This window comes from Mastomys coucha, unplaced genomic scaffold, assembly GCF_008632895.1.
Source record: "Mastomys coucha isolate ucsf_1 unplaced genomic scaffold, UCSF_Mcou_1 pScaffold21, whole genome shotgun sequence".
NCBI lineage: Eukaryota > Metazoa > Chordata > Mammalia > Rodentia > Muridae > Mastomys > Mastomys coucha.
In genome coordinates, this window is record NW_022196904.1 from 123,968,538 (window position 1) to 123,995,450 (window position 26,913).

Sequence of the window (26,913 nt, forward strand, 5' to 3'; positions counted from 1 at the left end):
ATTTAGAGCACAGGTGAAGCTCTTGTTAGTTTCCTGGTTTCCATGGACTCTTAAAATGAATGCACTGGTATAGCGCCATGGCTGAATATAATTTAGAATTTACCATGATAATGTCATTTTCAAATGGTTATAAGATCCCATTACATTTAGACAATTAAGTCTCCTTATGTTAGTTTTGTAACATCATGACAACTCCCAATTATTTGCAGCAGTGCCTGCCATTGTTCCCCTACACCTGTGAGCAGAAGTTCATGACTCTATAATTTTAATTGTTCAGTACGTCATTTAAACAAACCTCTCTTCAGAAACTTTTATTTACAAAACAGGTGTGCTGGGTTGCAATTTCCCACTTTATACAGAATTCCTTGCCTTAGAATGGAACTCATTTAAATGTAAGATTACCTCTGGGGTAATTAATTATCACTGACTTTATGAAATTTTCCATTGTGTACAAGTTTCAGGTGGGGCATATTTTTAATTAGGCAGGAAACTAGTTTACATTAATAAAACATCTTCGCTGCTATATTTTAAATGTAAATGCAACTTGCAGTAACTACTAATAAATAATTTATAGATGGGACTTATTTATGATGAGCAGCATTTATCAGCATCCCCGTAACCAGTGTACGACATCCCTATTGTCCATTTAAGGCATAGCCAAAGCTCTTGACAGTTTTTTGGTCTCCATTGCCTCTTAAATGATTACATTGGGGTAGTACTGTTTCTCAATATAATTGTGAATTTACCAATAGAATGTCGTTTTTCAAATTGCTATACTAGTTGGTCACATTTAGACAATTAACTCTCCTTATGTTACTTATATAACATTAGGAGTTAAGAATCCTGGCAGAAGGCCTGAAGATATAGCTCCACCACAGAGTACTTGCCAGGAATGCATGAGGCCAGGGCTCCAGTCACAGTACCACAATATCAAATAAATAACAGGCAATTGAAAACGGGCACAAAGCATGTCAAGTGAGAATTATGGTTTCTTTGGAGTGGGATTAATGCTGAATCAGTCCATCACATGCTTCCTCTTCTTCCTTCTGTCTCCTTCTTTCCAGATTTTCCCTTGTGTATCTCTTCTCTAGATAGGTTTATGAACTGTGTCAAGTCCCTAGCATTATGTGTTGTGACTAAGTCCAGCCTGATGCATGGTCCTAGGTCAAATCACACCCCCTTTTGATGGATGCCGGAGATGGTACCTCATACACCCGCAGGTCCCCCGTCAACTCCCTTAGGTATTGCGGATGCAGGATGCACATCAGGTCCCCACAATGTTGTGTGTTTCTTGCAGGCTGTATGAAAACAAGGGGGAGGCTGACTTCGTGGAGTCCTTGTTGCAGCTCTTCCGGTCCATCAACGACATGATGAGCAGCCTGTCTGAGCTCACAGTCAGGGTGAAGGTAGGTGCTACTATGATCAGCCAGGCTTAGGCAGCTCCCACCTGGGCTGAGAGACCCTTAGTCATGAGTGTCAACTTGGTGTATGTGCAGTGAGCTCTCCCCTCTCCCTTCCCTAGGGGGCTCAACTATTGCTTATCTCTTTGCTCAATTGAAGAGAAGTTCTGAATATACTTTATATAAATAGAGGGAATTTATTAAAGTCAGTTTAATGCACAGCTCGTCAGGACATCCTGTATCTGAGACTCTATGGAGAGCCTAAGGTAGATGGGGTGAGGTGTCAGGTTGTGAAGGGGAAGCAACTCCATTGTTCCTCCTCTTCACTCATTTCTTCTGTGTTTGTGTGTGTGTATGTGTGTGTGTGTCTGTCTGTGTGTCTGTGTGTCTGTGTGTTTGTATACATGCACATATATTGAGGCTAGAGTTTTAGATTGGTTGTCGTTCCTCACTGGCTGGCCTGGAATTTACACTGTAGAGCAGGCTGTCCTTGACCTCACCAAGACCTACCTGCCTCTGTCTCCTAAGTTCTGGGATTTAAGGCATGAGCCATCATGTCCAACCCACTGTTTGTTTTTGAGACAGGGTCTACAACTGAACCTGGAGCTTGAAAAGTAGGCTAGCATGGCTGGGCAGCTAGCTCCAGGGATCTTTCTCTCTGTGCCTGCTTGTCTTTGAGAATAAAGTGTATTGCTGTGCTTGGAGTATATATGTATGCTTACACAAACTCTCCTTATGCCGTGCATAATGGTTGAGCATCTCTCTGGCTCCCTGTTCTGTTTTATAAAATGAGTTTCATAGCATTGAATTCAGTTCTTCATGCTTGCAAGGCGAGCGCTTTAGTGGCTGAGCCATCTCCCCAGCCCCTCCTCAGCCATTTATGATCACCTCTTCTTGTTTTGCTGTCCTTGAGAAGAAGGCTTGAGACTCCTCTAGGACCTTGACTGCTATGGAGTTCTCCCAGAGACAGGGTGTGGAGAGGCCCTGAGGCTCCTTCACCCTAGAGCATCTTGGTTATGTGGATTTTTCTGGGCTGATTTACGACCAAGCAAGCTGTACAATTTGGAGTTCGCTGCCTGATAAAATCCAGCTAGGAACAAAACAAATCTTCTAAGTGAGTCCTTGTAGCTTTACACTCCACACGGAAGCTGCAGCTTTTCTTCTTCTTCTTCTTCTTTTTTTAAGGTGGATAATTTCAAATGAGTTCCTTGTTATTATTGTGTTAAAATGTTTTGGACATGCCATCTCCCAGTTGAAAAGCTTTTCCATGCTATCTAGAATGAGGATGTGTGTGCTCAGAAGTGGTTCCTTTTCCCACTGACAAAGATGATTCTCCCAGCTGACTGAGGCTAAGGCTGTGACCTCCCCTCTGCCTTCAGGATGATTCCTGGCCAAGTCTTGTGATCTCTCAGTCCAATTTTGACTCGAATATCCCCCAGATTGATGGTCTGTGAAGAAAGCTGTGTCCTGCATATATTAAAAGTTTTAGGTTAGTTGTTTTGACAGTGTGATATTGCCTAAGGCTACTGTAACCTTCCAGGGTTAAAATTAGCTTTGCACCAGTACATTTTACTGAGGAATGTAGTGGCATTTGAGAGAAACAGACGCACATCGTGCAAGAATAGATGAAAACAGTCCCAGGAAGTTTCGAGGCCAGAAGTAATTTTAGTTGGCTAAATATATTCTTATATTATTAAGTTTGATTGGGCTTGACTGGTGTCTGCCTACCTGCCCGGTAGTCAAACCATTTGTCAGTGGAGCCCAGAAAGCTTTCCCTCCAGTGGGTGTTTTATTGTAAGACATGGATAAATTCAGTGACGTTCATGCTTGCTACAGGCCTCCCATCAGCACATTGGAAGACGAGTTTCTTCTTTCCTTACTGTTAATTTGGTATTGTATGATCTCACCACATTTGCTCTTTTGTGTTGCCGAATTAAGGGACATTGGACTTGGGTCTTGGCTCACATACTATTTTTACTCTTCCTGTTTTTGCCACATTGAAATGGAAATAGAATTGTGAAGTATCTTACTTTTTTCTTACTGGGGCATTTTCTAGGATTAAATATTGTTTTTCCAAAGGGCCGCCACTGCTATGTGCTTTAGTTCACTGGTGCTGCTGGGATGCAGTTCATGTGTATGTACTCACAGTGCATGTGCCTGCAAGTGTGTGTATGTGCCTATATGTAATAGATCGATGTATGTGTAGCCCTATGCATCTGTGTGAGGCGCAAGAATTGTGTGTCTGTGTGTAAATGCATGTGAGTAAGCATGTATGTTTGTACTGTCTTGACTGTGCAAATTGCCATGTATGTTTGTTTATTTCTCTGTGTGCACTCATTTGTAGTGTCTTTACTGTATAGATGAAGCTGAAAATGGCTTGTGAAAAATGTCAGCCCCTATTCCACACACGATGCACTCAGGCGGTTTCTATTTTCTTCTAGTCTCCTTTAGTGTATTCTAGACTAATGTTGTTCAGTGGTAAAATTGCTCGCTGGGAAGCCCTGTGTTTTCAACAAGGGCTAATGGATCTCAGCCCACATTTGCAAGCAGAACTTTTTACTGTTCTTTGAGGCGCTTTCCCATCTTTCCTGTGCAGCATAGAACGAATATGTCATCATGGTTCTCTGTGCTTTCTCCACTGTCTTGTGGAGCCACAGGCCCCTGCCACTTGGACATGTGGCTGGGACTGGAGTTAAGACCAATTGAATCTGAGTCTTCTGAACTGAGGGTAATGCACAGACATGTGAGGGTTTGTCTCCTCCATGGACTGCCCTTAGGAAGAAGTCCTCCCATCTGCCCCCTTTCTCACCCTCTCCTGGTGCTATTTCCATCTGGCCTTCCTGAAAGGAGCTGTGTTGGAATGGTGTCCTTGTGTAATCAGTTGGATTTGAGCTGCTTGGGTGGGTTTTTCCCTCCAAGAGGCATGATTTTAATGTGCCTAAAAATAATACTCTTTCTTCTTCGCCTTATGTCTTACGTCAAACTCTTCAGCATGGGTAAGCTGGCATCTCGGGTCTGCTTCTCGCAAATCTCCAAGTTTACCCTTTTATTTTCTTCAGACAAACAGTCTGAATGTGTGAAGGTGATGACAGACAACTAACAGTCAGATATGACAGTTTGCACCAATGAGAACTCAGGCTTTGTGGAGATTGGACCAACAAGGTGCTTCGTGCCTGCTGACAGCAGTGCCTGTTCATGGCCCCCTCCAACGCTCTTTCATTTGCCTCCCTGGGTTCAAGTTCGGAAGACAGACAAGTTGCTCATCACATCAGCTCTCTGATCTTCTGCTGTGCTTTTTCTCTATATTCAGAGTGCTCCCACACGGACACAGATATGATGAGTCACGTGTTTACACAGTGTCCTCCCTCAGTGCATGTGGGACACTGCTTCCAGGACTCAGCCAAGATCGATGGAGACCTGAGATGCTGAAATCCCTTGCAAACATGAACAAGCATTTGCAAATAACCTTTGACCATCCTCTGTAGTCTATTATATTTTATTGTTAGCTTAATTTTTTTAAGAAGAGGAAAGATTTCTTTTGTCAAGTGCTCAGCTTATCACCTCAATACATCAAGTCTTCTCTATATAGTTTATGATACCTAATTCAATATAAATGCCATGTAAATAGTGGTCCTGAATAGGGAATAGTGAGAAAAAAATCTGTATATTTTTGGTTCAGACATATTTCCTCCCATCCATTTGTAGTCAGTGCTTGGTTAAAGAGGCAGGGCTGATAGCATGTAACATATATGATATATATACATATAGTACACATAGACTATTACAACTTTTATATCTTTAGCATGGACTTGCAAATAGAACCATTAATACTCTCTCTCTCTCTCTCTCTCTCTCTCTCTCTCTCTCTCTCTGTCTCTCTTTCTCTGTCTCCCCCCCCCCCCGCAATCTCTCTCCCCTTGTCTCTCTTGTATATACATGTGCACTTGCCTATAGACACTTGTGGGGAGGGCTGAAACATAGGATCCCCTTGGAGCTAGAGTTATTGGTAATAGTGTGAACAATGTGATTTAAGTGCTGGGAACTGATCTTGAATCCTCTGCAAAATCAGTATGCACCCTTAATGGCCGAACTATCTCTCTAGCCCAGGGATGCTCAGTCTATCGGTCACAACTCCCTTGGAGCTTGAAAGATGCTTTATAGGGGTTCCCTGAGACCATGAGAAAACACAAATATTTACATTGCAATTTATAATAGTAGCAAAATTACAATTATGAAATAGCAATGAAAATAATTTTATGGCTGGAGGTCACCACAACGTGGGCAACTATATTATTGGGTTGCAGCATTAGAAAGGTCAAAAACCACGGCAGCCTAATCTGACCCACCAGTGTGTTTCATTAGTACAGTGTTATGTAGCGCTAGTTGTACTGTTGCTCTTTCAATCTACTTCCTCTTTCAAAACAGTGGTGGTTTCCTATATATATATGTGTGTGTGTGTGTGTGTGTGTGTGATATATATATATATATATGTTAACCTTCCATGCCTGGCCATTTCTAGTCCTCGCAGGGTCCTTGTTCCATCTGGCCTACGCCAAGGGCTTCAGTTTCTGAATCTCCCATGATTCTTCTGTGACTGTACTTTGCACTTTCAAGACTTACCTGTCACATAAGGTATCTGTGCTTTCTATGCCTGGTGCTGCTAAACAAGATGGTTGTGACTTGGTTCCCTGTGCATCTAGTCCTGTCTATGCTTCTACTTAATTCTCAGTCTCTCAGCACCTACTTTATTCTCTGGTTATTGGCTGTGTTGGGGAAGAAGGAGATTGTGGTGGTGAGGATAGTAGCCAGTGAGGGACTGGGCCATTGTAAACCAGCAAACAGCCTAAGAAAGTCACATTTGAGTCTTAAAGTTTTGTCCAAAGCAAACAGTATTGTCTTTCTTTCACCCCCTTTACTTAGAGGTCAGTAGTGGTCAGCTGTGTGGCAGTGGGCAGTACAGGCAGTGGGCAGTGCAGGTGGCCAGGGCCATGGACTTGGCCATGGTGTGTGTCTTACTTGCTAGCTTCTCGTATTTCCCCAGCAGAGGATGTGATGTTCCACATGAGGACTTTCCAGGTCATGTCACTGCATAAGGAAAAGACTTATGGAATGAGAATATAGGAACAGCTGAAGCTACAGCCCAGGAGCAGCCAACCGTGACAGGAATGGCTACACTTGGTTGAGAATCAGCCACAGGCCAGGCCTTCTAGAGAGTACCGCTGACAAGATGCCAGATTCCAGAAGGCGAAAGACCTAGTTAACATAGAGGTTGTATTAATTTTCTGAGATTGCACAAAGAAACTTTTTTGTATTGGTTTGAAACAGCATAGATTCATTTTCTCATAGGCCTGTGGATTGGAAGCCTGGCATCATGGCACCAGCAGGCTGATTCCTTCTGTGTTGTCTGGGACAGAATCTGGTAGTCTCCAGCCACCCTCGGCCCATAGACATATCCATCTGGCTCTAGTCTGTATCTTTGTATGAGGGTTCTGCCTGTGTGTCTGCATCGTATGTCCTTTCTCCTCTTCAGTTGCGTGGAACCAGTGCCCACACTACTGAAATCTGACTCCGTGCCAACTTAATTTTATCTGAGAAAGATGCTGTTTGATCCTACTCACAACTACTTTGGACTTGTGTGTAATCTTTCATCAAATCACTTCAACCCACAGCAGAAGTCTACATGGGTATGAGTGGTACCCAAGACAGTGGAAAGCACTGGAGAGACTATGACCTTGGGCTAGGTACCTGTAGTTAGCCTGGCACATTACCTGTGGGCCAGAACCTTGTTAGATTGGTGTAGACTCAGTTGGCTAAAGGCCTTGTGAGCCTGCAGATTCCTCTTCTAAGTTAGAAGAGGTCCTGGCCCAGTTTTCAGGTGACCCTGATGTCCCTGGATCTTGCCTGATATTTAAGTTGGAAGAAGCCAGGCTAATGCCGCATTCCAGTGGCTGTGTGTACTAGTGGGAATACTGGGGTGTAAGCTGGTGCAGACTTTCTGTTGGCTTTACTTATGCTGCCTGCCTTCAGCATCTCAGCTTTGATTTGACAAGGCCCTGTTGTATGTGCTTGGGGAGACCCTTGCCAGTAAAGTTATTACATGCATCAGTTAAGAATCAACTGCAGCCAGGCAGTGGTGGCGCACGCCTTTAATCCCAGCACTTGAGAGGCAGAGGCAGGTGGATTTCTGAGTTCAAGGCCAGCCTGGCCTACAGAGTAAGTTCCAGGACAGCCAGGGGTATACAGAGAAACCTGTCTCAAAAAAAAAAAAAAAAAAAAAAAAAAAGTTTCAACAGCAGAGAAGGCGGCAGTGGAGGCAATATGTTATGGCTTCCTGACTTGAAGCCCTTAGTTTAGAATGCTCCCCAAGTTCATTACTGTAGTCTTTGTTCTGTACTTCTTCAGGATTTTCCAAAGTCCGGAAACAATGAGAATTCAGCCCAGGGCTTCTTGCTTAGTTGATTCACTACAAAGTTTCTTACTGTCTCTATAGGACCACAAAGCATAAGCAAGGTTAGTCTGGTGCCCTTATTTCTTTGTCCTGTCTGTGCTGCATGCAGGAGACTGCTACAGCAATCAGCTTTGCAGATATGCAGTAGTAACACTAAGATCCTGCCCGCCCACTCTCCATAAGCATGCCTGCCTTTGCATGGTTCTCCTTCCAGCCTGAGTGAGAGAATTGTTACGAGGATGATATCTATCATTTGTGTTTTCTTGCTTTGTTGTTAAAACCCAGCCACTTTCTCTGGTGAACATAGCCATAATTGTAGCTGTAATCGTGTGCCAGTTTTGGGACGTGCCTGAGCAGACGTGCCTTCATTTGCTCAATCCAGTGCTTTCTCATCAAATTTTCCTATTGTTGAATGTAAGGGCTTTGCTTTTAAAATCTTAACCCTACAGTGAGCGGTTTCATTGGTAGTGAGTGGGAGAGAATCATCTTTTCCTTTAACTCGTGACCAATTTCTGTGCTGATCACCATGGCCCTCCTTGTCTTAGAGGCAAGCATTTGAGTTGAAGTCTGGCCAATTTAACCATTCTACCTACTCTGCCTATTGTACGGGCTTACTGGGAAATAGTCTCCTTTGGTGCTGGGGTTTCTGCTTAGGAGCCCATGATCTCCTACACTTTCCATCTGGGTCTTTAAGACTCTCTGATGTTCTTCCTACACATATTTCCTCTGGCTTGCATCCTGTTTTCTGCCAACCATGCCATTGAGCTCTGTTGTTCTTCCTCTATCATGGTCAGGACTCCTTCAGTGTGTCCAAGTAGCATTGGTCCTGATAGACAAGTGTACTTATGCCTAGCAAAAGTCATTTATTTGTTCAGCTATTTGAAATGTTTACCTGGGGGGTGAGGCACGTAAAGGGGAGTCTCAGTGGGGAAGAGATTTGGACTTTGTGCCTGGCTCCGTGCTAGGCCAGGCCAGGAATAATAAATACATTTCAGTCTGTTCTCATGGGTACATTTGAATGAGCAAGACAAGGATAAACCACAGTGGGTGATTCTGCCCAAATTCATACATGCTGTCACTTTTTGACTTATAGTTAATTATTTTTACGAAAAATATGGGCTAGAGAGATGGCTCAGTGGTTAAGAATACTGGCTGCTCTTTCAGAAGACCCCCATTCAATTCACAGCACCACATGGTAGCTCACAATCATCTGTAACTTTTGTTTCAGGGGATCTGACACCCTTACACAGACATACTTTCAGGCAAAACATATATAATACAAATAAGTAAATTATTTACTTTATTTATTTATTTATTTAAAGAAAAAAGTAAGACAGAACAAAACAATGGGAAATATAAGGTTTGGAAAGATATTATGTCTCAGGGGATGGAAATATTTTGGAGGGTTCTGGAAAGTTTAAAAGAAGAGTAAAAAGAAAGTATGGAGTGGGGAAATTGGGGACATCATGGCCTTCAAATGTGAGACATTTGTCTGTCTGGTGTGTTGTTGGTGCGCTAGGAGGCTGAGGCAGGAAATTTGCAGGCTGATTGGGAAACACAGCAAGACCTTTTTTCAGAACAAAAGAGCAAAAGGGCCTGGAAAGTAGTTTATGGTTTGGATTGTTTGCTAGTTATGTGTGAGACCCTTGTTTAACCCTGGTACCAGAAAAAACAAAAGAACAAAATAAACCCACCAACCATAAAAAGGAAACAAGAAGATCAAGTCTGAGCTACATTCAAGCCTAGTTTGGGGTACATAGTGAGACCCCGTATTAAGCCCCTACCCCCCAGTAACAAATAGTTCAGAGATTGTAGCTAGCTTGAATCAATAGGGAAGGATCAGATCTTTGGGAAGGTCAGATGATGGAAGACCAGGCTAGCATGGTGTGTCCTGCTCTGGTCAGGTCACCACTGGCTTTTCCAAGGGTCATCCTAGTGATGCCTGCAGAAGAGGGTACAGAGGGCAAGAGAAGAAGCAGAGGGTGAAATAAAGCAGAACTCCCCACCCCAGACCTGATGACATTTGGAGATGGTGATGTTTGACTTGTCTGTTGTAGACACTTAGCAGCATTGCTGGCCCACGCCCAGGAACCATTTTCATCAAAATTACCAGAAGAATCTCTTAGATGTTACATGTGTTTCCCGGATGGGTGTTGCCCATGTGAGACTCTGAGCTGCAGGGCTGCTGATGGAGTGTGAGGTTGAGATTATGATGCTTAGTCTAATGTGGAGGCCATTGTGGATCTGTGGCGGAAGGTGGGAAGAGATAAGGGGACCAGGGTCATGTCATCCACCAAATTAGATGCAGACAACTAAAGTCTGTAGAAATTCTGGACATCTTGAATTGTTGTTCCCTGAGACTTTGCTTATGAGCTATCGTGTTGCCCTGGCTGTCCCACTCTATCCTGGGGACCCCATACTTGCTCAGGGCAGCATGTTCTGGGCATATACCTGCCTTTGTCTTTGTATTGACTCATTTGCCACTTGTAATATAATACAGTCTTTTGTTGTTGTTGAGAATTTAATTGTTATTTTTATTTATGTATCTGTACCCGGTTATGTGCACATGTGAGTTCAATGCCTGGGTAGGCAGAAAGAGGGCATTAGACCCCTGGGAGCTGGAGCTACATGTGTTTCTTATCTGCCCCACATAGGTGCTAGCCACTATAGTTGGATCTTCTGCAAGAGCAGCAAGTACTCCTAACTGCTGAGCTATCTCTCTAATTCCAATACAATACTATCTTTAAGGAGTAGAGTCTCCCTTTCCCTCTCCTTCTCTCCCTCTCCCTCTCTCTCTCCCTCTCCCTTTCCCTTTGTCCCTCTCCATCTCCCTCTCTCCCTCTTCCTTTGTCCCTCTCCATCTCCCTCTCCCACTCTCTCTCTCCCTCTCCTTCTGTCCCTACCCCTCTATCCCTTCCTCCTTTCTTTTCCTTCTCCCTATATTAAACCTTTGGGCTAACATCTTATGCCTGTTCCTTGCCTGGTATCCCTTTAGTGTATGTTGTTGGTGGCTGGCTATTAGTTACTGCTGCAGTGTTGCTGGACATCATTGGATGCTTGGTTATATAATAAGCTGGGGAAGTACCAGATTTCAACTCCCATATGGTTTAGGGAAGTTTATCTTCTGCTTTTTTGCTCTGATGGATTGTGCAGTGTGAACTAATCCTAATCCCTTCTATTTGTGTGGCCTCTCAATGGCCAAAGCTTTCTGATGGATGCTATCTCTCAGGATCCCCCAGTACCACTATAGTGACCATACAAAACAATAATGCAAGGGAATAACAAACTAATCGTGTGGAGTGTGTTTCATGTAAGAACAGGGTCGTAGATAGAAACAGCTCTGTTCTCACAGCCAGTGTCTCTTGTCTGGGATCTTCATATGCACCCCTCTGTTAGGTCCTTTCAGGGAGATGCTAGGGTGGGTACAGACTGACTAGCAGAGCTGAAGTTTCCAGCCCTAGGAGAGCTGCTGCACCTCCCGCTTAGGGAAACACATGCAGTCCCTCTGAGTACTGATGGATTGCATCTGTATTTTATGTTTCTAGTGTATAGGGTATATTTTGGTTGCACATTGCAGATATCTTAAATAAGATCTAAATAAAAGAAGAAAAACCCTTTTCTGTGTCTAGATCAGATGACGAGATGCCAAGAACATGCCAGTTCTAGATTCACTCCAGTTCTAATCTTCACCGTAAAGTTACAGTGCGACTATGGACGGCATGCTTCTGAAGTTTGAGGAGAAATTAAAAGACCAGCCTGATAGGATGTTTTAGAAGGAGAAAACCCCTAGGGGACTGCCTCTATTCAACTCTACAAGCACCACTGTAGAGCTGCCATTGTCTCACTGCTCAGACTCAGCTCTGATTAACTTCAGAAAGCAGATGTGGGTTGCTTCAGGTGTGGGGGGTAGCGGGGGAGGGGTAGCACCCTAGGCCTGAGTGCGCCTCTGCTTAAAAGTTAACGTCCTCTTGGTGTAGTGATCTTGTCTCCACTGAGTGAGAAATGTCTACCAGTGGGCAAAACATTCCATTCTTCTCAATATTTAATGATCCTGAAGGTCATACAGTGACTGCCTCTTTAAGAGAATGTCCATCCTTATAAGAATGTCTTTCTGGGCTGGGGAGATGGTACAGGATGTGAAGAATTCTGTGAACTCCTCAGAACCCATGTGAAAAACTAGTGTGTGATGGTGTACAGTTGTCATGCAGTACTGAAAGGCAGAAGGATCCCTGGGCTTCACTGGCCACCCAGCCTTGCCTGCTCATGAGCTTCAGGGCAATGAAAGACCCTGCTCCAATTAGTCAATCAATAATTAGTCAATCAATCAATCAATCAATCAATCTGTGTGTGCATGGTAATGGTACCTGATATATGATTCCCAGGGCTGTCCTTTGGGCTCCACACACCCATGCACAAGTACATATACAGAGTGTGTACTCATGCTCCAAGAACCTTTTTCTGTAAGAAGCGGGTGCAGGGGGGAGGGGTCCTGGGAAAGAAGAGGCTGTGAGGATGAAGCAAACATGGAGACATAATGGAAGGAGTGGAGAGTGAAGGGTTAGAGCATATGGGAGGAGGGCTTGGGGACAAGCACTGTGTGGCTGAAGCCATTGTAAACCTGTGACTCTGTGAGGTGGGCTCTGCAGCTGTTCTGGCCTGTCCGCTGAGTTGATGCAAAGGGACATTAAAATCTTCACTGAGGCCTGGTGCTCACTCAGCATGCCCAGGACCAAGAGGAGTGGGATGCTTAACCTGCCCAGAAAGAATTACACTGAGTTGGAATAGTGTAAGGAAGCGAGGGAAAGACTCTTCATACACAAGCTTTGAAAAACTCTGTGGCTCTGTCAGAGCGGATATTTATAAGCTGGATAGATGCTTTGGAGTATTGCAGTTGTGTAAGTTCTCTTGGTGTGTGTGTTGATGAGACTGCACATTGGGTCCAGGTGGATTTCTGCTCTACTCAAGGACTTATGTTGGTGAGTTAGGGAGTGAGAAGTCATATCCTGAAGGCTTTGGGGCATTTACTCAGGGATACAGGGGTCCCAGATAGGAGGGCCAGACCCTAATTTCCTGTTCTTCACTGTGTTGCTTTTCCCATGAGATTACTCCAATCCGATTTTAAGTTATTATGCCGGATTTACTCAGAATCCTTAGCCATCCTTTTGATGAGAAGGTCAGCAGTGTAAGTCTCTGTACACTGTGGACACAACACCTTAATGATTCAAGGAGAATTATTCTTCCCTTGGGAAAACCTAGACTGTCAGTATGGTTCATTGTGTTAGGAAAGAGGCAGACCTAGAGTGGGTGGGGCTGTAAAAGAAAAATGTATCATTAAAACAAAGCAGACCTTTTAAAACCCTGGTACCCTTTAAATTCAGCCATTCATTCTTAGAGACCCTCTACGTGTGTGTGTGTGTGTGTGTGTGTGTGTGTGTGTGTGTGTGTGTGTGTGTGTGTGTGTGTGTGTGTGTGTGTGTGTGTGTGTGTGTGTGTGTGTAGAGGTGTTTATGTAGAGGCCAGAAGAAAACCCTGTGTATCATTTCTCAGATGCCATCTACTTCATTTTTGACACAGGGTTTCTCCATTGTCTGGGACTTATCAAGTAGGTTAGACTGTCTGGCCAGAGAGCCCCAGGGATCCACCATATGTAAGTTCCCAGTGCTGACATTCCAAGAGCGGGTCACTCAGTCTTAGTTTCCTTTATCCTTTTTTAATGAGATGAAATTCAGGTCCACAAGCACAAAACTGACTGAACTCTCTCCCAGCTGTATGTTGTTTCTCATTTTCCTCTCAAACCTCTTCTATCCATGCAAATGATTAAAGAAGCACAGCATTCCCTATCATCTGATTAGGTAGAAACAAGAGCATAATCAACTTTTGAAAGGGAAAATTTGAGAATTCTGAGAAATACTCATTTTGCCATAAAATATTTTCCATGGTTACCTCTGATAATCAAAGGCAGAGGTACTCTCTGTTAGTCAGTCAGCTTTGAGCATTGTGACAAAAGATAATTGCAAACAATACAAAAATTCAGAAAAATATAAAACAACTTCTAAAGAGCAAAGGTTTATACTGGTTTCTGGTTGCAGGGGTTCCTAATGGGAAAGGGTTGGTTTATTCTGGCTCCTGGTTTTAGAAGCTCCCAGATAGAATGGGTTGGGTCTGTCCCTTTGGACCTGTGGCTAGATACTACATCACAGTCTAGCCATGTCATGTGACCCTGGGAGTGACTCACTTTCTTGCCACAGGCAGGGGATCTCCCAATACTTTGCAGTTTTCTGCTAGTTTGCAACTTTCTAAGGGCTTCCCTGCCTCCCTGTAGGGTACAAGCTATTAACCACCTGGACCCTTGGGGGGACATTTACAATGCAGAGTGTATCTGAGAAAGTCAGTGAGCACCTATTCCTTTTATTGCTTTTCTTTTAAATAATTCATTTAGTATTAAAGTAGAGAAGGACAGTAGTTCAGTTTCTCCATTGTCAGGCCTGTCCTCATCTGATGCTTTCTAGGTTGGTTGTGACTCAGCCCAAGCACTTTTCCACTCTTGATGAAGGGTGCTTATCCACCCTTTGCCAGGTCTCTGCTAGTTTTCATGGCTTACTTTGTCTCTCCTACTTCCTGCTTCCAGTTTTGGCCTTGTCTCTTACTAGGGACCCAGGAACAAACCACAGCTCCATTTATCTGATTAACTTACTGAAGCTTCTCCCTCAGACCTTAGCCAGTCTGTGGGTACCCAACACCTCCTTGTCCGAGTTAGCTCTAGATGTCCTGTGAGCACATGATGGCTCCTGGTGAATGGGGCTTGGGCTTTATACTTCAGTGTCTGTTAGGGTTTTATTGCTGTGATCAGACACCATGACTAAAACAACTCTTGTAAGGACAACATTTAATTGGGGCTTAAGCCTGGCTTACAGGTTCAAAGGTTCAGGACATTATCATCAAGGCAGGAACATGGCAGCATCCAGGCAGGCATGGTGAGAGAGGAGCTGACAGTTCTACATCTATCAGCTGTTAGCAGAAAATTGGCTTCCAGGCAGCTAGGGTGAGGGTCTTAAAGCCCACACCCACAGTGGTACACCTATTCCAACAGGGTCACACCTTCCAGTAGTGCCACTCCCTGGTCCGAGCATATACAAACCACCACAATGTCATCATATGATGTGTCATGGAGGTTGATTTTCAGGTGAGACTTCTGTTCCTTCCTTGACTGCAATGGGGACAGGGAAGTAACATCGTGCTATGAAGATGCACAAGGCAGAGGTTGGTGCTGGCCCCTTGGGTGGGATCACTGTTCACAAGGCTTACATGAACCCAGTACAGACACATGGCTCTTGCTCTTCTCAACCTTGCCTTCTCATACTGTTTTGGAGACTTCCCTTGTGAAGAGATAATACCTTCTTACCACTAAGTAACTCCAAAGTTGGGTCAAATTCATGTCTAATGCATGGCTGATGAACGGAGAAATACCTGAACAGCAAATTCCACTGAAAACAAGCAACCAAAATGCTGATCAGGGATACATTAAGAAATCGTAAAGAAGTAGAAAGCAGGGCTCACTGTATAGAACTTGAGGGAACCCTGGATATCAAGGTCGAAGGCAGAATCTCCCCTGCAGTGTGTGAACTGCATCTCCACAGCATTCTAGATTCAGCTCCTCAAGGGTCTTTTCCCGCTTCCCACTTCCTTCTGATGAGCCTGCTCTGTTATCCCGACATTCATTTGCACACATCATCCTCAGCTTACCTCAGGGCTTGGCCTTTTTCCTTCATGGTCGTATCTCTTCTGCGTGTTTCCTCTTGGAAACAGGATGTATGAATGCCTCCAGAACTTACCTCCCACTCTTGTACCTGGCTGGAGTTACAGTTCCGTCTACAGATCTCCTGTCCTGTCAATACTGAGCAGCGGTCTATGCTCTCAGGCCTTCAGGATGGTTGTTAAGTGGGAAAGTCATGGAGCTAGAGAGATGCTCAGCACTGGACTGGAAAGATGGCTCAGCAGTTAAGAAGACTTGCTGCTATTGCAGAAAACTCAGGTTTGGTTCCCAGCACCTGTATGGCTGCTCACAACTGTCTATAACTCCAGTTCCAGGGATGTCTGAAGCACCCTTCTGGCCTCCATGGGCACCAGGCCCACTTGTGGGGTACAGATACATATCTGTACAAATACCCATACACATAACCTAAAACAATAAATAATTTTTTTAAGGAAAGAAGGGAAACCATTATAACATCACTGTCTGCATGTCTGGCTGACTTGATGATTGTTCTTAAAGTACATCCTCAACTCTGCTTCCCATGTTGCCCCCTCCCTGGCTGCTGGTGTAACAGCTAGCATTTTAATGTATGGCTACGTTAGTATGTGGGCAGATATAATATGCTCTGTGTTCCTTTCCCTTATAGTATATTAAGTGTTCATTTCGTGCCAACTTTGGCCTCATTACTAGCCAGAGACCATAAGTAACAGACAGTGAAAGATGTTCTGTCTCCAGGAGAGGAAGCCAGGCATTTGACCCTCAGGGCAGGTGACAGGTGAAGTGGTATGTCATTGCATCATTAGCTGTCAGGATGACAGACTGTAGGCCAGATAGGGGCCCAGAGTGCAAATGGCCCTGAAACCCCATCAATACCTTGGTTACAGCTCATGGGACTGGCTCTGAGCTATGAGGCTGAGAATTGAGATGGCTGACTATATCAAGGGAAAGTTTGGGTGGGAAGATGGGGGAGGAAGGAGAAGGAAAGAGAAAGATGGTGCGTATCCCTTGTTTGTGGAGTGTAGGGATCTTGGCTGTACTCTGGTAGTCCAGAGTTGGCATGTGTGAGCCCCAGCTGACATACTGAAAACTGACATAGAAGTTTATTTTTTAATCACACTTTTAGGAAAGGTTAAGATTTCCCAGGAGTATGGAAACGGGGGGTGGGGTGGGGTCTCTCAGTGTGAAAATTACATGAGTTTTGAAAATGTTATCTTATAGACTTCATTATTAGTTCTTTTATTTTTACCATGGGATAACTTTCTTCATTTATATATTTAAATAAAATATGTCTTTAATTGAAAAAGTGTTTTCCGAAACCTTTCCTGTCCCCTTGCAGGGCTTTTTGGGCTTTCACTGGGAGCCTCTTTGTAGGGGGTTGGCCTCTCATTTCCCCATGGAGCACTGGATGTCCCATTCTGAGAGTTGCTTTGTCGGGGTTGTGGACTGGCATCTCTTCCCAATTCAAGTTTCCTCTACTAGCTAGACAGCAGCTCTATGGCATCCTCCATATACCAAATGTGTTGGTAAAATATGTGGTCATTTTCCAGCGTGTTGGTTATGTTGAGTGTAGATGTCATGTGCTGTCCTCACGATCAGAACATCATAGCCGTCCTTCATTCCCTGGACACACAGCTCCTGAGTTGACCCTTGGTTCTCACTGAGAACTCATCTCAGGCCTCCCCTGATGCTTGTTCTCTGTAGTAAGCACTGGCTGGAGGGATGGACACTGGGCAAAGTCCTTTCCTCCCTGGGACATCATCGATAAAGTGAGAGAAGCTGTGTTTGGACCATGAGGCATTCGACAGAGCCCTGTGAACAGTGATGCGTTTTAAGGTTTGTGTTGAGGTTACTTGGTTCATGTTGTTTTTTTGTGCGTGGGCTTGACTTAGATCCCATTTCAGCTTTCTACTTGTGCTTTTTCTTAATTTAAGGACAGCATATTATGAGCTGCACAAAATTGCTTTCAGATTCCACAATCTGACAACCTTTCCTTTGATTTTAACTACATGTAACCCTTTATCTCTCAAAAAAAAAGAGATGAATCTTAAATTCAGGTGTAATTTAAAGGCAGTGAAATAAAATCCATACTGAAGTGGACAGGTCAATCAGTTTTCAGGAATGCTTATGCTATGAACCCCCACCCCACCATAGTAAAGGACATCCCCATTGCTGGTACCTGAGTGTCTGCTGTGCCCATTGTGAGGGAAGCAGGATGCATTCTTAATTCTCTAAATTAGGACCTCTGAGTTTCATCTGTGCTGGCAGTTCTGGTTCCTGTGGACTTAAGCCTTGTATACTACTGAGTCTTCTTGTATCTGTCTATAAAACACCAGGAAATGTCTCAACTGTGTCCCAAAATTCCGATGGTTGCACTCATTCCTTGGGACTCTCTCTAGAACAAAGTGGTCACCTCTAAGGTCATCTTTGAGCATCAAAGGAAAGCCTGCAAGGTCACAAAGAGACACAATGCCATCTCTAACTTCCATCAGGAACTAATATCGTATAAACATGCATAGAGACAGATCTTTTAAGTATGTGTGTGAGTGTGTGTGTGTGTGTGTGTGTTTCTGTCCATTTTGGTATACTACATATATGCCTGGTGCCTGTGAAGGCCAGAAGTCATTAGGTCCCCTGGGACTAGAGTTGTAGGTGGTTGTGAGCTGCCAAGTAGGTGCTGGTAACTGAACTTGGGTCCTCTTTTAAGAGCATTTTTTTTTTTCCAAGTCAGATAGGTAATGTTCCCACAGGGTTCTTGGGCAGCACATATCACTCAATGGCGTGAACACCCAATCAACATACTTTATGAATCAGAAAGGATCCTTCAACAACATTCTTAACTGTTGCTTCATCTCTCCAGCTCCATAGGGACCGATTTTTCTTTTTTAATTTGTGGAGTCTATAATCAGAAATGGCATTTTGGAAGCGTGTTACTCTTTTGTATTTTAAAGAAATCGTAGCTCCCAGAATTAACATTCCAGGTTGTGTAATATTTAACATCTTTTCTTTGCTCATTTTTTTTAAAGCTATGTTAAGTTCAGTAGAGCAGTCTCATTTACACTCCACTTATTCATAATTTGGGATAATTAATGTAGTGGCTGGGCTGCCATTCACCTCTCCCAGCTTCAGAACACTGGGCTCTGCCTGTCAACTGCATATCTTAAGCAGATTAAGTTGCTCTTGGCATCTTATACCTCCTAATGGGAAGAGATCTTTTCACCCTGCAGGGGATCTGAGTCCCTCTTGACTCTTCCTCCACCAGATGGCTGACAAGGACTTGAGAAGTGATGAGCTCAGGTCCTCTCCAGCCCAGAAAGCCTGAGATCTTGCCAATATCATGTTAAGCTGGGATGTTCATTTCCTTTGAAAACTTACATGAAATACCACTTCTCTTGGAAATCTATTTTTCTTTACACTTTCACTAATCCCCCGGCCACTACCACCACTGTGGGCTCCAGGGTCTGACTGATTGGCTTTTGTGATACAGTAAGTATTTAAAAGCTAGTATTCCTGAGGGATTCTTTACTGCAGTAGCATTATCTAGAGCTGTTAGGGTTGGGGGAGTGAGCCCATGGAAGGGTCATTTCTGGCACATCAGACTTAGGAAGTTACTCATAGCTTGAATGTGCTCTGTGAGGTGGAAGGAGACCCTAAGTATGAATTTCAGTTTCTGTGTCACAGCTTACCCTGAGTCTGGTCCCAACCAACCTGGGTAGAATGATAGGCTATTCAAAAAAAATCAGTGCCATTTATTCTGTGCTTGAGTTTGGACTTTCCTTTTCAATAATTTAATATTTTTAAAAATGACACCTTTGCTCTTTTGTTCTTTAGCACGGAGGGTCAAGGGAACCAGCCTGCAGTTTGCCCCTCTGACCTCTGGCCTTCCAGAGTGTACTCATTAGCTTGCGATTGTTTCTATAACCTCTTCCCAGCCTGGTGTGATCTCACAGGCCACTTTTTCTGACCCTCCAAGGTAGTTAAATGAGATTTCGCTTTCTCTATGAATTAAATATGTCCTGTGGATTTGAAACGTTCCCAAACTCATAGTCCTATATTTTGGCAAAATAAATACTATTTCCAGAGAGTTCAACCCTGTAGATTAAAACCCATGCCTTTTCTTATTAGGCTAGGAAATGATTTTATCAGGCAAACAATAGTGAGTTAACATTCCTCTTTTGGTAGAAGACCTGCTGCTGGGCAGTTTTGCTGTCTGCACATATGACAGTTCTTGCTGATTGATCTGTAGGCCCCAAGTGCTGTATTTTGGGCTCAAGACTTCTTGCTGTACATATATATGGTGCTTAATGCTTTTGCGATCCTTAGGGCTGAGAAAGTGATGTGTTGCTCTATGACACCCAACCTAGAGGTTGCTTGCTGTGTGTTGCTTGTCTTTTTCTATCTCTTCTTCAGACAGCCTCTGGTAGTAAAAAAAGCAGAAATAGCCAAGATGGAGTATGGAATGGGGATGGAGTGGGATGGGGATCTGTGTCCTGGCCCAGAATCCCAGGCAGTCTCTGAGATTTCCTACTCTGCCTTGGACTAACTGACCTGAGGGCTCTTATGAACTCCGTTTAAAATCCCCTTCATGAGGAGATGGTTTACATTTAAAAGTAGCAGCGACACTGTTTGCAGCACTGGAAACACTTTGGAAATGTGGGTACACACCAAGGTCTTCATCATCCTGGGGAAGAGTCCATTGTGCTTAGTCTTATGCTGCTGCTTCTCAGCAAGAGGAGGAGTTGGGACCCTCACCCAGAGTGAAGGACCCTGCCAGCAGCAAAGGGTCTTCTGAGCCAGTGGCGTCTATGCATTGGGCAAGAAGTGGCTTCTCTGGGAGAAGAGACAAGAGATTGTCTGGCAAGAGTGGAAAGAGCCAGAACCTTCCCCTTGGCTTCCTTCCTCCATCTCCTTCCCTGAGCTACTCCTTGTAGCCCTTTCATCATTCTGTCTTGCATCAGCACATTGTTCAATGCTGTGCTTTTGCCCTAGAATTCCGATCCCCTCATCTCTCCCAGTTGGCTTGCTTACAAGTTAGTTAGCTTTTCCTACCCAGCACTGAATAACGTTTCTTCGTATTGGTCCTAGCATATCACCCTTCATGCCAAGGCCCTCATTCCCAGAGTCCTTTTCCAATAAGCCACACAGAGCAGAAGTGTTGGGGTTGTTCTTTAAATGTCATTCTTCAGTATGTCACAGCTCCTGGGCATCAAGCACTTTGGCTGATGGTTGACATGTATCATTAGCCATGAACAAACAGACATGGGGTCAGCAAATGATTCTGGAATTATACCTTCCATGGTATCCATGAAATGTTAAATGTGGTATGTCACATTTCCTGGTTGCTCTCTGGCTGGCTCCTTCCATACTGCATCCTGGGAGCCTTGGTGATTGTGATGCTGGCATTGTTAGCCCTAACAAGCTAGACTCATACACTCATCTTCAGTGGACTAATTAGAGGGATAAACCATAGTGAAAAGCTGAAAAAGTAGGTTTATTCAATGCAGCCACATTGGGAAGAGGAACAAAGAGGTCTAGTGACTCACTTCAAGTACAGTGTTGGATTCCTGACAGTGAGGTTTATGTTTAATAGAGAGCAAGAGGTATGCATAACTATGCGGTCCTGGTCAAGCTGTGGTCCTGCTCATTTCGCAGTCTCTGCTGTCTGGCGGTCTGGCAAGGTGTCAGAGTGTGTGAAATTGCTTTTCTGCAGACAAGTTCTCCCTCTGATTGGCACCAGGCTTCACTCTTTTCTTTTTCCCTGCGTGAGATTCCTGGGGAAATTCCTCGGGTCCATTATTTCAATATTCTGACAGCTAAAGGGGAGGGGCACACATTTCTCCATGGACTACCTGCATCCCTGCCAGGACAGTCACAGTGCGTTCTGATTCTGAGTCCTCTTCTTATCCAGCTCCCGGTATTGTTTGCGTCTGACCTGCCTGCTTTGATCCGAAACCCTTCAGACTATTAAAATATGAGTTAATCATGTAAGAAACTCACTAACTCAACTTCATAGTGAGGATGTACACTTCCTGTTGCTAGATAATAAAACAGAGTGCAATAATTTGAATTCTGTATAATGGATGTGATTAGAAATGATTTCCCTATTTACTCATATAAAAGGCTAAATGGAAGATGATTAGTGAGCTCTGTTTAATGTTTTTTTCCTAAGGTGATTTCTTAATCTTCCAAACAAATTCCTATGATAGAGAGACGAAAAAGAAAAATCCATTAAAAGTTACTTTAAACCTTTAAGACACTGTTCAAGGCTTTAGAGATGAGCAATCTTTCTGTCCCTTTAGTAGATTATGGCTCTGGAGAGAAAACAAATCATAGCCAAGAGCTGTGCTCTGTGTGTGTGTCCCACGGTCAGCACACTAGGCTCGCTTCTGACCACACTACTGTGCTACCGACACTGATCGTAATACAGCAGAGAGCTTCTCCATTGGAACTATCTGTAATTTTCCATCTTTGACTATATTATTCCTGAAAATTATTATTTGGACTTAATGTGTGTAAATCCTTCCAGATCCCATTATTGTTATATTGTTCTATAATTTGAAAATTAAATAATGCTACTTTAAAAAAATTCCTTTATCCTTAAATCCTTCACCAATAATCTCTTGTCCATAATTGTGGCTATCTCATGACTTATATTTAATTAATGCATTGCTGGTGAGCAATAGGTACTCATTGCAATTAAGATGATAATATATAAAGCCACAGTGAAATACATGTGCATTCCTCCCTGGATTTGGGGTCCAAAGGCCTGTAGGCATCATATTCTAAGTATCTCTGGTCATCAAAGTAATGACATCTGGTCTAAAGACCCTTTGCTACACTGAACCAGGAGTTAAGTCTGGTTGGATCTTGGAAGACCTTTCCCCTAGATGAATGAAACCATATTAGGGCTCTCCTCAAGGTGTCTGAACACTGGCCTGGTAGCCTACATGGAAAAATACCAAGTGGATAATACCTCCATTTCTAACATTTACTTTTTTCAGTGTCGGGTGCTAGGGAAAAGAAGACAAGCAGGTAAGTGTGCAGGAGACCAACGTGCCATTGCTTCCTGTGAGTTCCAGGGAGAAAGTATATGTTCTGCGATTAGAACTCAGACATCAGGGCACTCCAGCCTCATATAGCTGTTTCCTGAGAGGCTCTGACAGTACCTGACTAATACAGAAGTAGAGGCTCACAACCATCCATTGAACCGAGTACAGGGTCCCCAAAGAAGGACCAAAAGGAGCTGAAGGGTTTGCAGCCCCTTAGGATGAACAACAATATGAACTAACTAGTACCCTCAGAGCTCCCAGGGACTAAACCACCAACCAAGGACTGCACATAGTGGGACTGATGGCTCTGGCAGCATGCATATAGTAGAGGATGGCCAAGTCAGTCATCAATCTCGGCCCTTGGCCCTGTGAAAGTTCTATGCCCCAGTTTAGGGGAATGCCAGGGCCAATAAGTGGGAGAGAGCGGGTTAGCAAGCATGGGGAGGGGGGAGGGAACAGGGGTTTGTTCTTGTTGTTTTTGTTTGTTAGTTTGTTTGTTGGAGGGGAAACTGGGAAAAAAAAAAGAACTCAGACACATCACCCTGTGTTCTTCACAGAGACATTGTCTTTCATGATGATGTTCCATCTCGGGGTGGGCCTCACACAGAATCTAGGAAAGGTGAGGAAAGGATGGGGATTGGATGCAGGATGGGGTCTCTGCTGTGAAAGATGGCTAATCAGAGAGACATGCAACTCCAGAAGAGTTGGGCTGGTAGGAGAGATGCTACTGGCTCCTGGCAGCTGCTGAGTATTTTAAGACCACCATAGCCTGGTCTGGTGGAAGAGAAGAGAGCTTGTTTTTCTGTTTCTGGCTGGTTTGCTGCTCTATAATCTATTCTCTGCCCTTTACCCCTTGTTGAAAGGTTCTTTCTTTTTCTCCTCACCTCCTCTGCTCATCTATATGTCTGCCTGTCTGTCTGCCTGTCTGTCTGCCTCCCTGCCTTCTTTCTTTTTTTCTTCCTTGACATGGCCTTACTAGGTAACCCTGCCTGGCCTTTATCTTGGTATGTAGACCAGGCTTTCCTGGAACTTACAAGGCTCTGGCTTCCTGGTGTAAGTGCTCAGACTAAAGGTGAGTACCACCATGTCTGGCCCCCGCCTTCTTAAAGCAGGCGTTTTGCTCCTTCCTCTTACCTGGTCTATGCAACAGTGAGGGCACTTGGAGCTTACAGTGTTGAAGACTTAGTGGGTTAGAATTCTTCTTATCATTCTGTGCCCCAGTGTCGGGGAATGCCAGGGCCAATAAGTGGGAGAGGGTGGGGTAGCAAGCATGGGGAGGGGGGAGGCAACAGGGGTTTGTTCTTGTTGTTTTTGTTCGTTAGTTTGTTTGTTGGAAGGGGCAACCTGGAAAGGAGAAATCATATGACATGTAAATAAAGAAAATATCTAATAATAAAAAAAGAATTCTTCTTATCTTTTGTTCTTCTTTATTGTGGTGCTTTCTGGATCTTTTGGCCTATAGCCAGTTAGCTTTCATGACCTACCAGTACATCTCAAGAAACCAATTGCCATCTGACAAAAAAGTCATGTTACTCGATATCTCTGTGAGACCCTGCTTTTTTTGGGCCAGGCAGTATTGTGGGCATGAAGTTCTTTTATTGGGCATGGGTAGGATGGAAGTGTACAAAGTTGACTTTATGTTTTAAGTCAGGGTAGAGAGGCACAGTTTGCTGCATCATCAACTGTAGTAAGATGATGGATCCAAGTCCATCCTGCTTATTGGCACTGTCATTCCATCTTAAAGCAGGAGAGGTTTAGTCTCTTACTAGGGAGAAGAGCTAAAATTTAAAGCGTTCATCAGCTATCATATTGCGTTTTCATTATTTCACCTCTGCCCCAAGTTGTGCATGCTATGGTAGAGCACCAAAGATTCATGGAGGATTTTCAGAATGCTGAAGTTCAGGATCCTTTCAACGTCTGGCCTCCTAATCCTCTCTCTCTTCAAGATTTTTCTTTTAGTTGTTGAGAAAGCCTTTTTGGGTTTGCTAACACACCCATTCATTCAACAGGTATTTCCCAGGATCCACTGAAGGTCAGATGATTTGGGAGATGCTGGCGAGGCAAAGCATTACTAGAGTCCCTATGTATGGGGACTTGGTGAGGCAAGAGGAGGTGTGTTGAAAGGATGCTTTCTCTTCCATGACTGGACCACCCCAGACCTGGATGGGTCTCTAGCTAAAGGAGATGACTCTCCAGGTCTCAAGAACCAGGTCTGGAAGAGCCCCTTGGTATCAAAGGGGACCTAAATGGTCTTCATAATTAATATAACTTGCATTTAAACAGATCCCTCCATATTTCCTCCAGTTAGTGTCCAGAGGGTCAGTGGCTTTCTTGAAGACCTTTGAACATTTTTCTCTATATTATTTTGAAACAGCACTAAAATACTGAAACATGTTTGCCTGAAACCTCCACATTGGTTTGGCATGATTTCAGAAGTCACCTGGCAGAGTCAATAAAAAAGGGAGCAAGGAAATGTAATGTATACTTGGCATTTTCCTGCTGGCATGAACACAATTGTTAGATGTCATTTTAAATAAGCCTTTTAAAGGTCACATTAAAAATAGAATAATTGGCTATGTTGTACAGCTCATGAAAGATCATGAATATGTAACTAAGTGATAAATTTTAAAAACAACCACTCCTTATTCTATAAAAATAGATATTGGTGGCTTGGGTTAGACATTCCCATTGTTCTTAAAAATTGCCAGGCCTTAAGTACTCTAAATTGGTGTAAAAATGATGATGTTGGTTATAATGAAATTACCAGTGTCTAAAAATTCAGACATTAAGATGATTCTGTGATATGGAAACAAATACAAAGACCCAGAGGCAGACATTGTGAAGAGAGTGAGAGGCTGAAAACCTCAGCCCTAATAGGGGGCGTCTCATTTAAGTTCTGCTAGGGCTCAGGGGAAGCCCGAGGAAGAGGAGGCAGGAAGAGTGGTAGGGTAAGAGGGGATGGTGGACACCACAGAATCAAGGCCTTCTGAATACAAGAGGACTGATGTGTATATGAACTCATTCACAGAGACTTAGGCAGTGTGCGCGAAGCCTGCAGAGCTCTGCACCAGATGGAATCCAAGAGGTAGAGCAGACACAAGCCCCCATCTGTAATCCGTAAGTGATTTCCAATTGATAGCCATTTGCAAATGACAATTTAGTTTTCTCCAAGGGAGTCTTGCTGCAGAAACAGACTACTCTTAAAGTTAGCCTTTGTGGCTAGCAGTAGAAGTCAATGGAAAGCAAGCTCAACAGCATCCTTGGACATTCCTCGTCTCAGAATGTTGGCCTTTCTTTTTCTTTTTCTTTAAAATCTTTTTCAATCTTATTTTTACCTTCATTTTTATTTTCTTTCTCTCTCTTTCTCTCTTCTACAGGTCATTTGCATGTGTGTAATGGCTTCTGGGTTTGTGCTTTTATGGGCTTTTTGAGTGTGCAAATGCCTTTTCTTGGACTCTTCTGTGTTCGTTCGTTTGTTTGTCTATGTTTCCTGTGCCTTTTCCTGGGCTCTTCTGTGTTTGTTCATTTGTTTGTTTGTTCTGTCCAATTCCAATGTGTCACTTTTGCTTTGTCTTATTACATTTTATTATTATCCCTTAGAAGCCTATTTGTTTTCTAATGAGAGACAGGAAGGGTGTGGATCTGGATAGAAGGGTTGATGGAGAGGGACTGGGACAAGGAGAGAGAGGGGAAACTATATCCAGAATGCACTATTTGAAAACAAATTATTTTCAATAGAAGAAAAAAAGATAATTCTGTGAGATGAAATGTACAGCAGAAGGAAATACCCATATGGTGTGAATATTAGTTATATGTTACCTGCATGCGAGTTATGTTAAATTAGTAGTCTGTTGTGTGTAGATACTTGGCTCTCGTCTGTATTCATATAGTAGATGTACTTCAGTTAGCAGTATGAAATTCTCAAGGTCTCCATGACTACCTTGTGCACAGGGACAAAGCACATTCCTGTTTAGCTGGGTGGGTATGGCGAAAGATGTTTGTTGTTGGCTGCTGAAACCTTTAGAAGGTAAAGGAAGAAGGGTAGGCTTGTAGGAAAGAAATACACCCTCCGCATCTTCTACCCAGAGTCCTACGTAGTTAACTTAATAAACTTTTGTCCCATTTTGCCTTTGTCCATGCCTTTTTTGGACAGTTTCCTAAAATGTTAGCTTCTGTGTGTGACACATGCCTGCTTAGTTGGTATCGGTACTCCAGAGGTAGACTACAAGTGGATCTCTGGAACTTCCATGGTAGCTTTGTCTACAT

At 43.6% G+C, this 26,913-nt stretch overlaps 1 protein-coding gene and 1 pseudogene across 2 annotated transcripts in view; one reads left to right on the forward strand and one right to left on the reverse strand.

Annotated features, from left to right (window-relative positions):
- Dock1 (dedicator of cytokinesis 1) overlaps window positions 1–26,913 on the forward strand; it is a 506,850-nt gene that overhangs the window by 138,895 nt on the left and 341,042 nt on the right. For both annotated transcript variants that reach the window (XM_031388636.1, XM_031388635.1), the window contains exon 23: window positions 1,298–1,406. In XM_031388636.1, the coding sequence (XP_031244496.1) occupies window positions 1,298–1,406 (109 nt within the window). The remainder of the gene's footprint in view (window positions 1–1,297; window positions 1,407–26,913) is intronic.
- LOC116104402 lies at window positions 18,324–18,419 on the reverse strand (annotated as a pseudogene).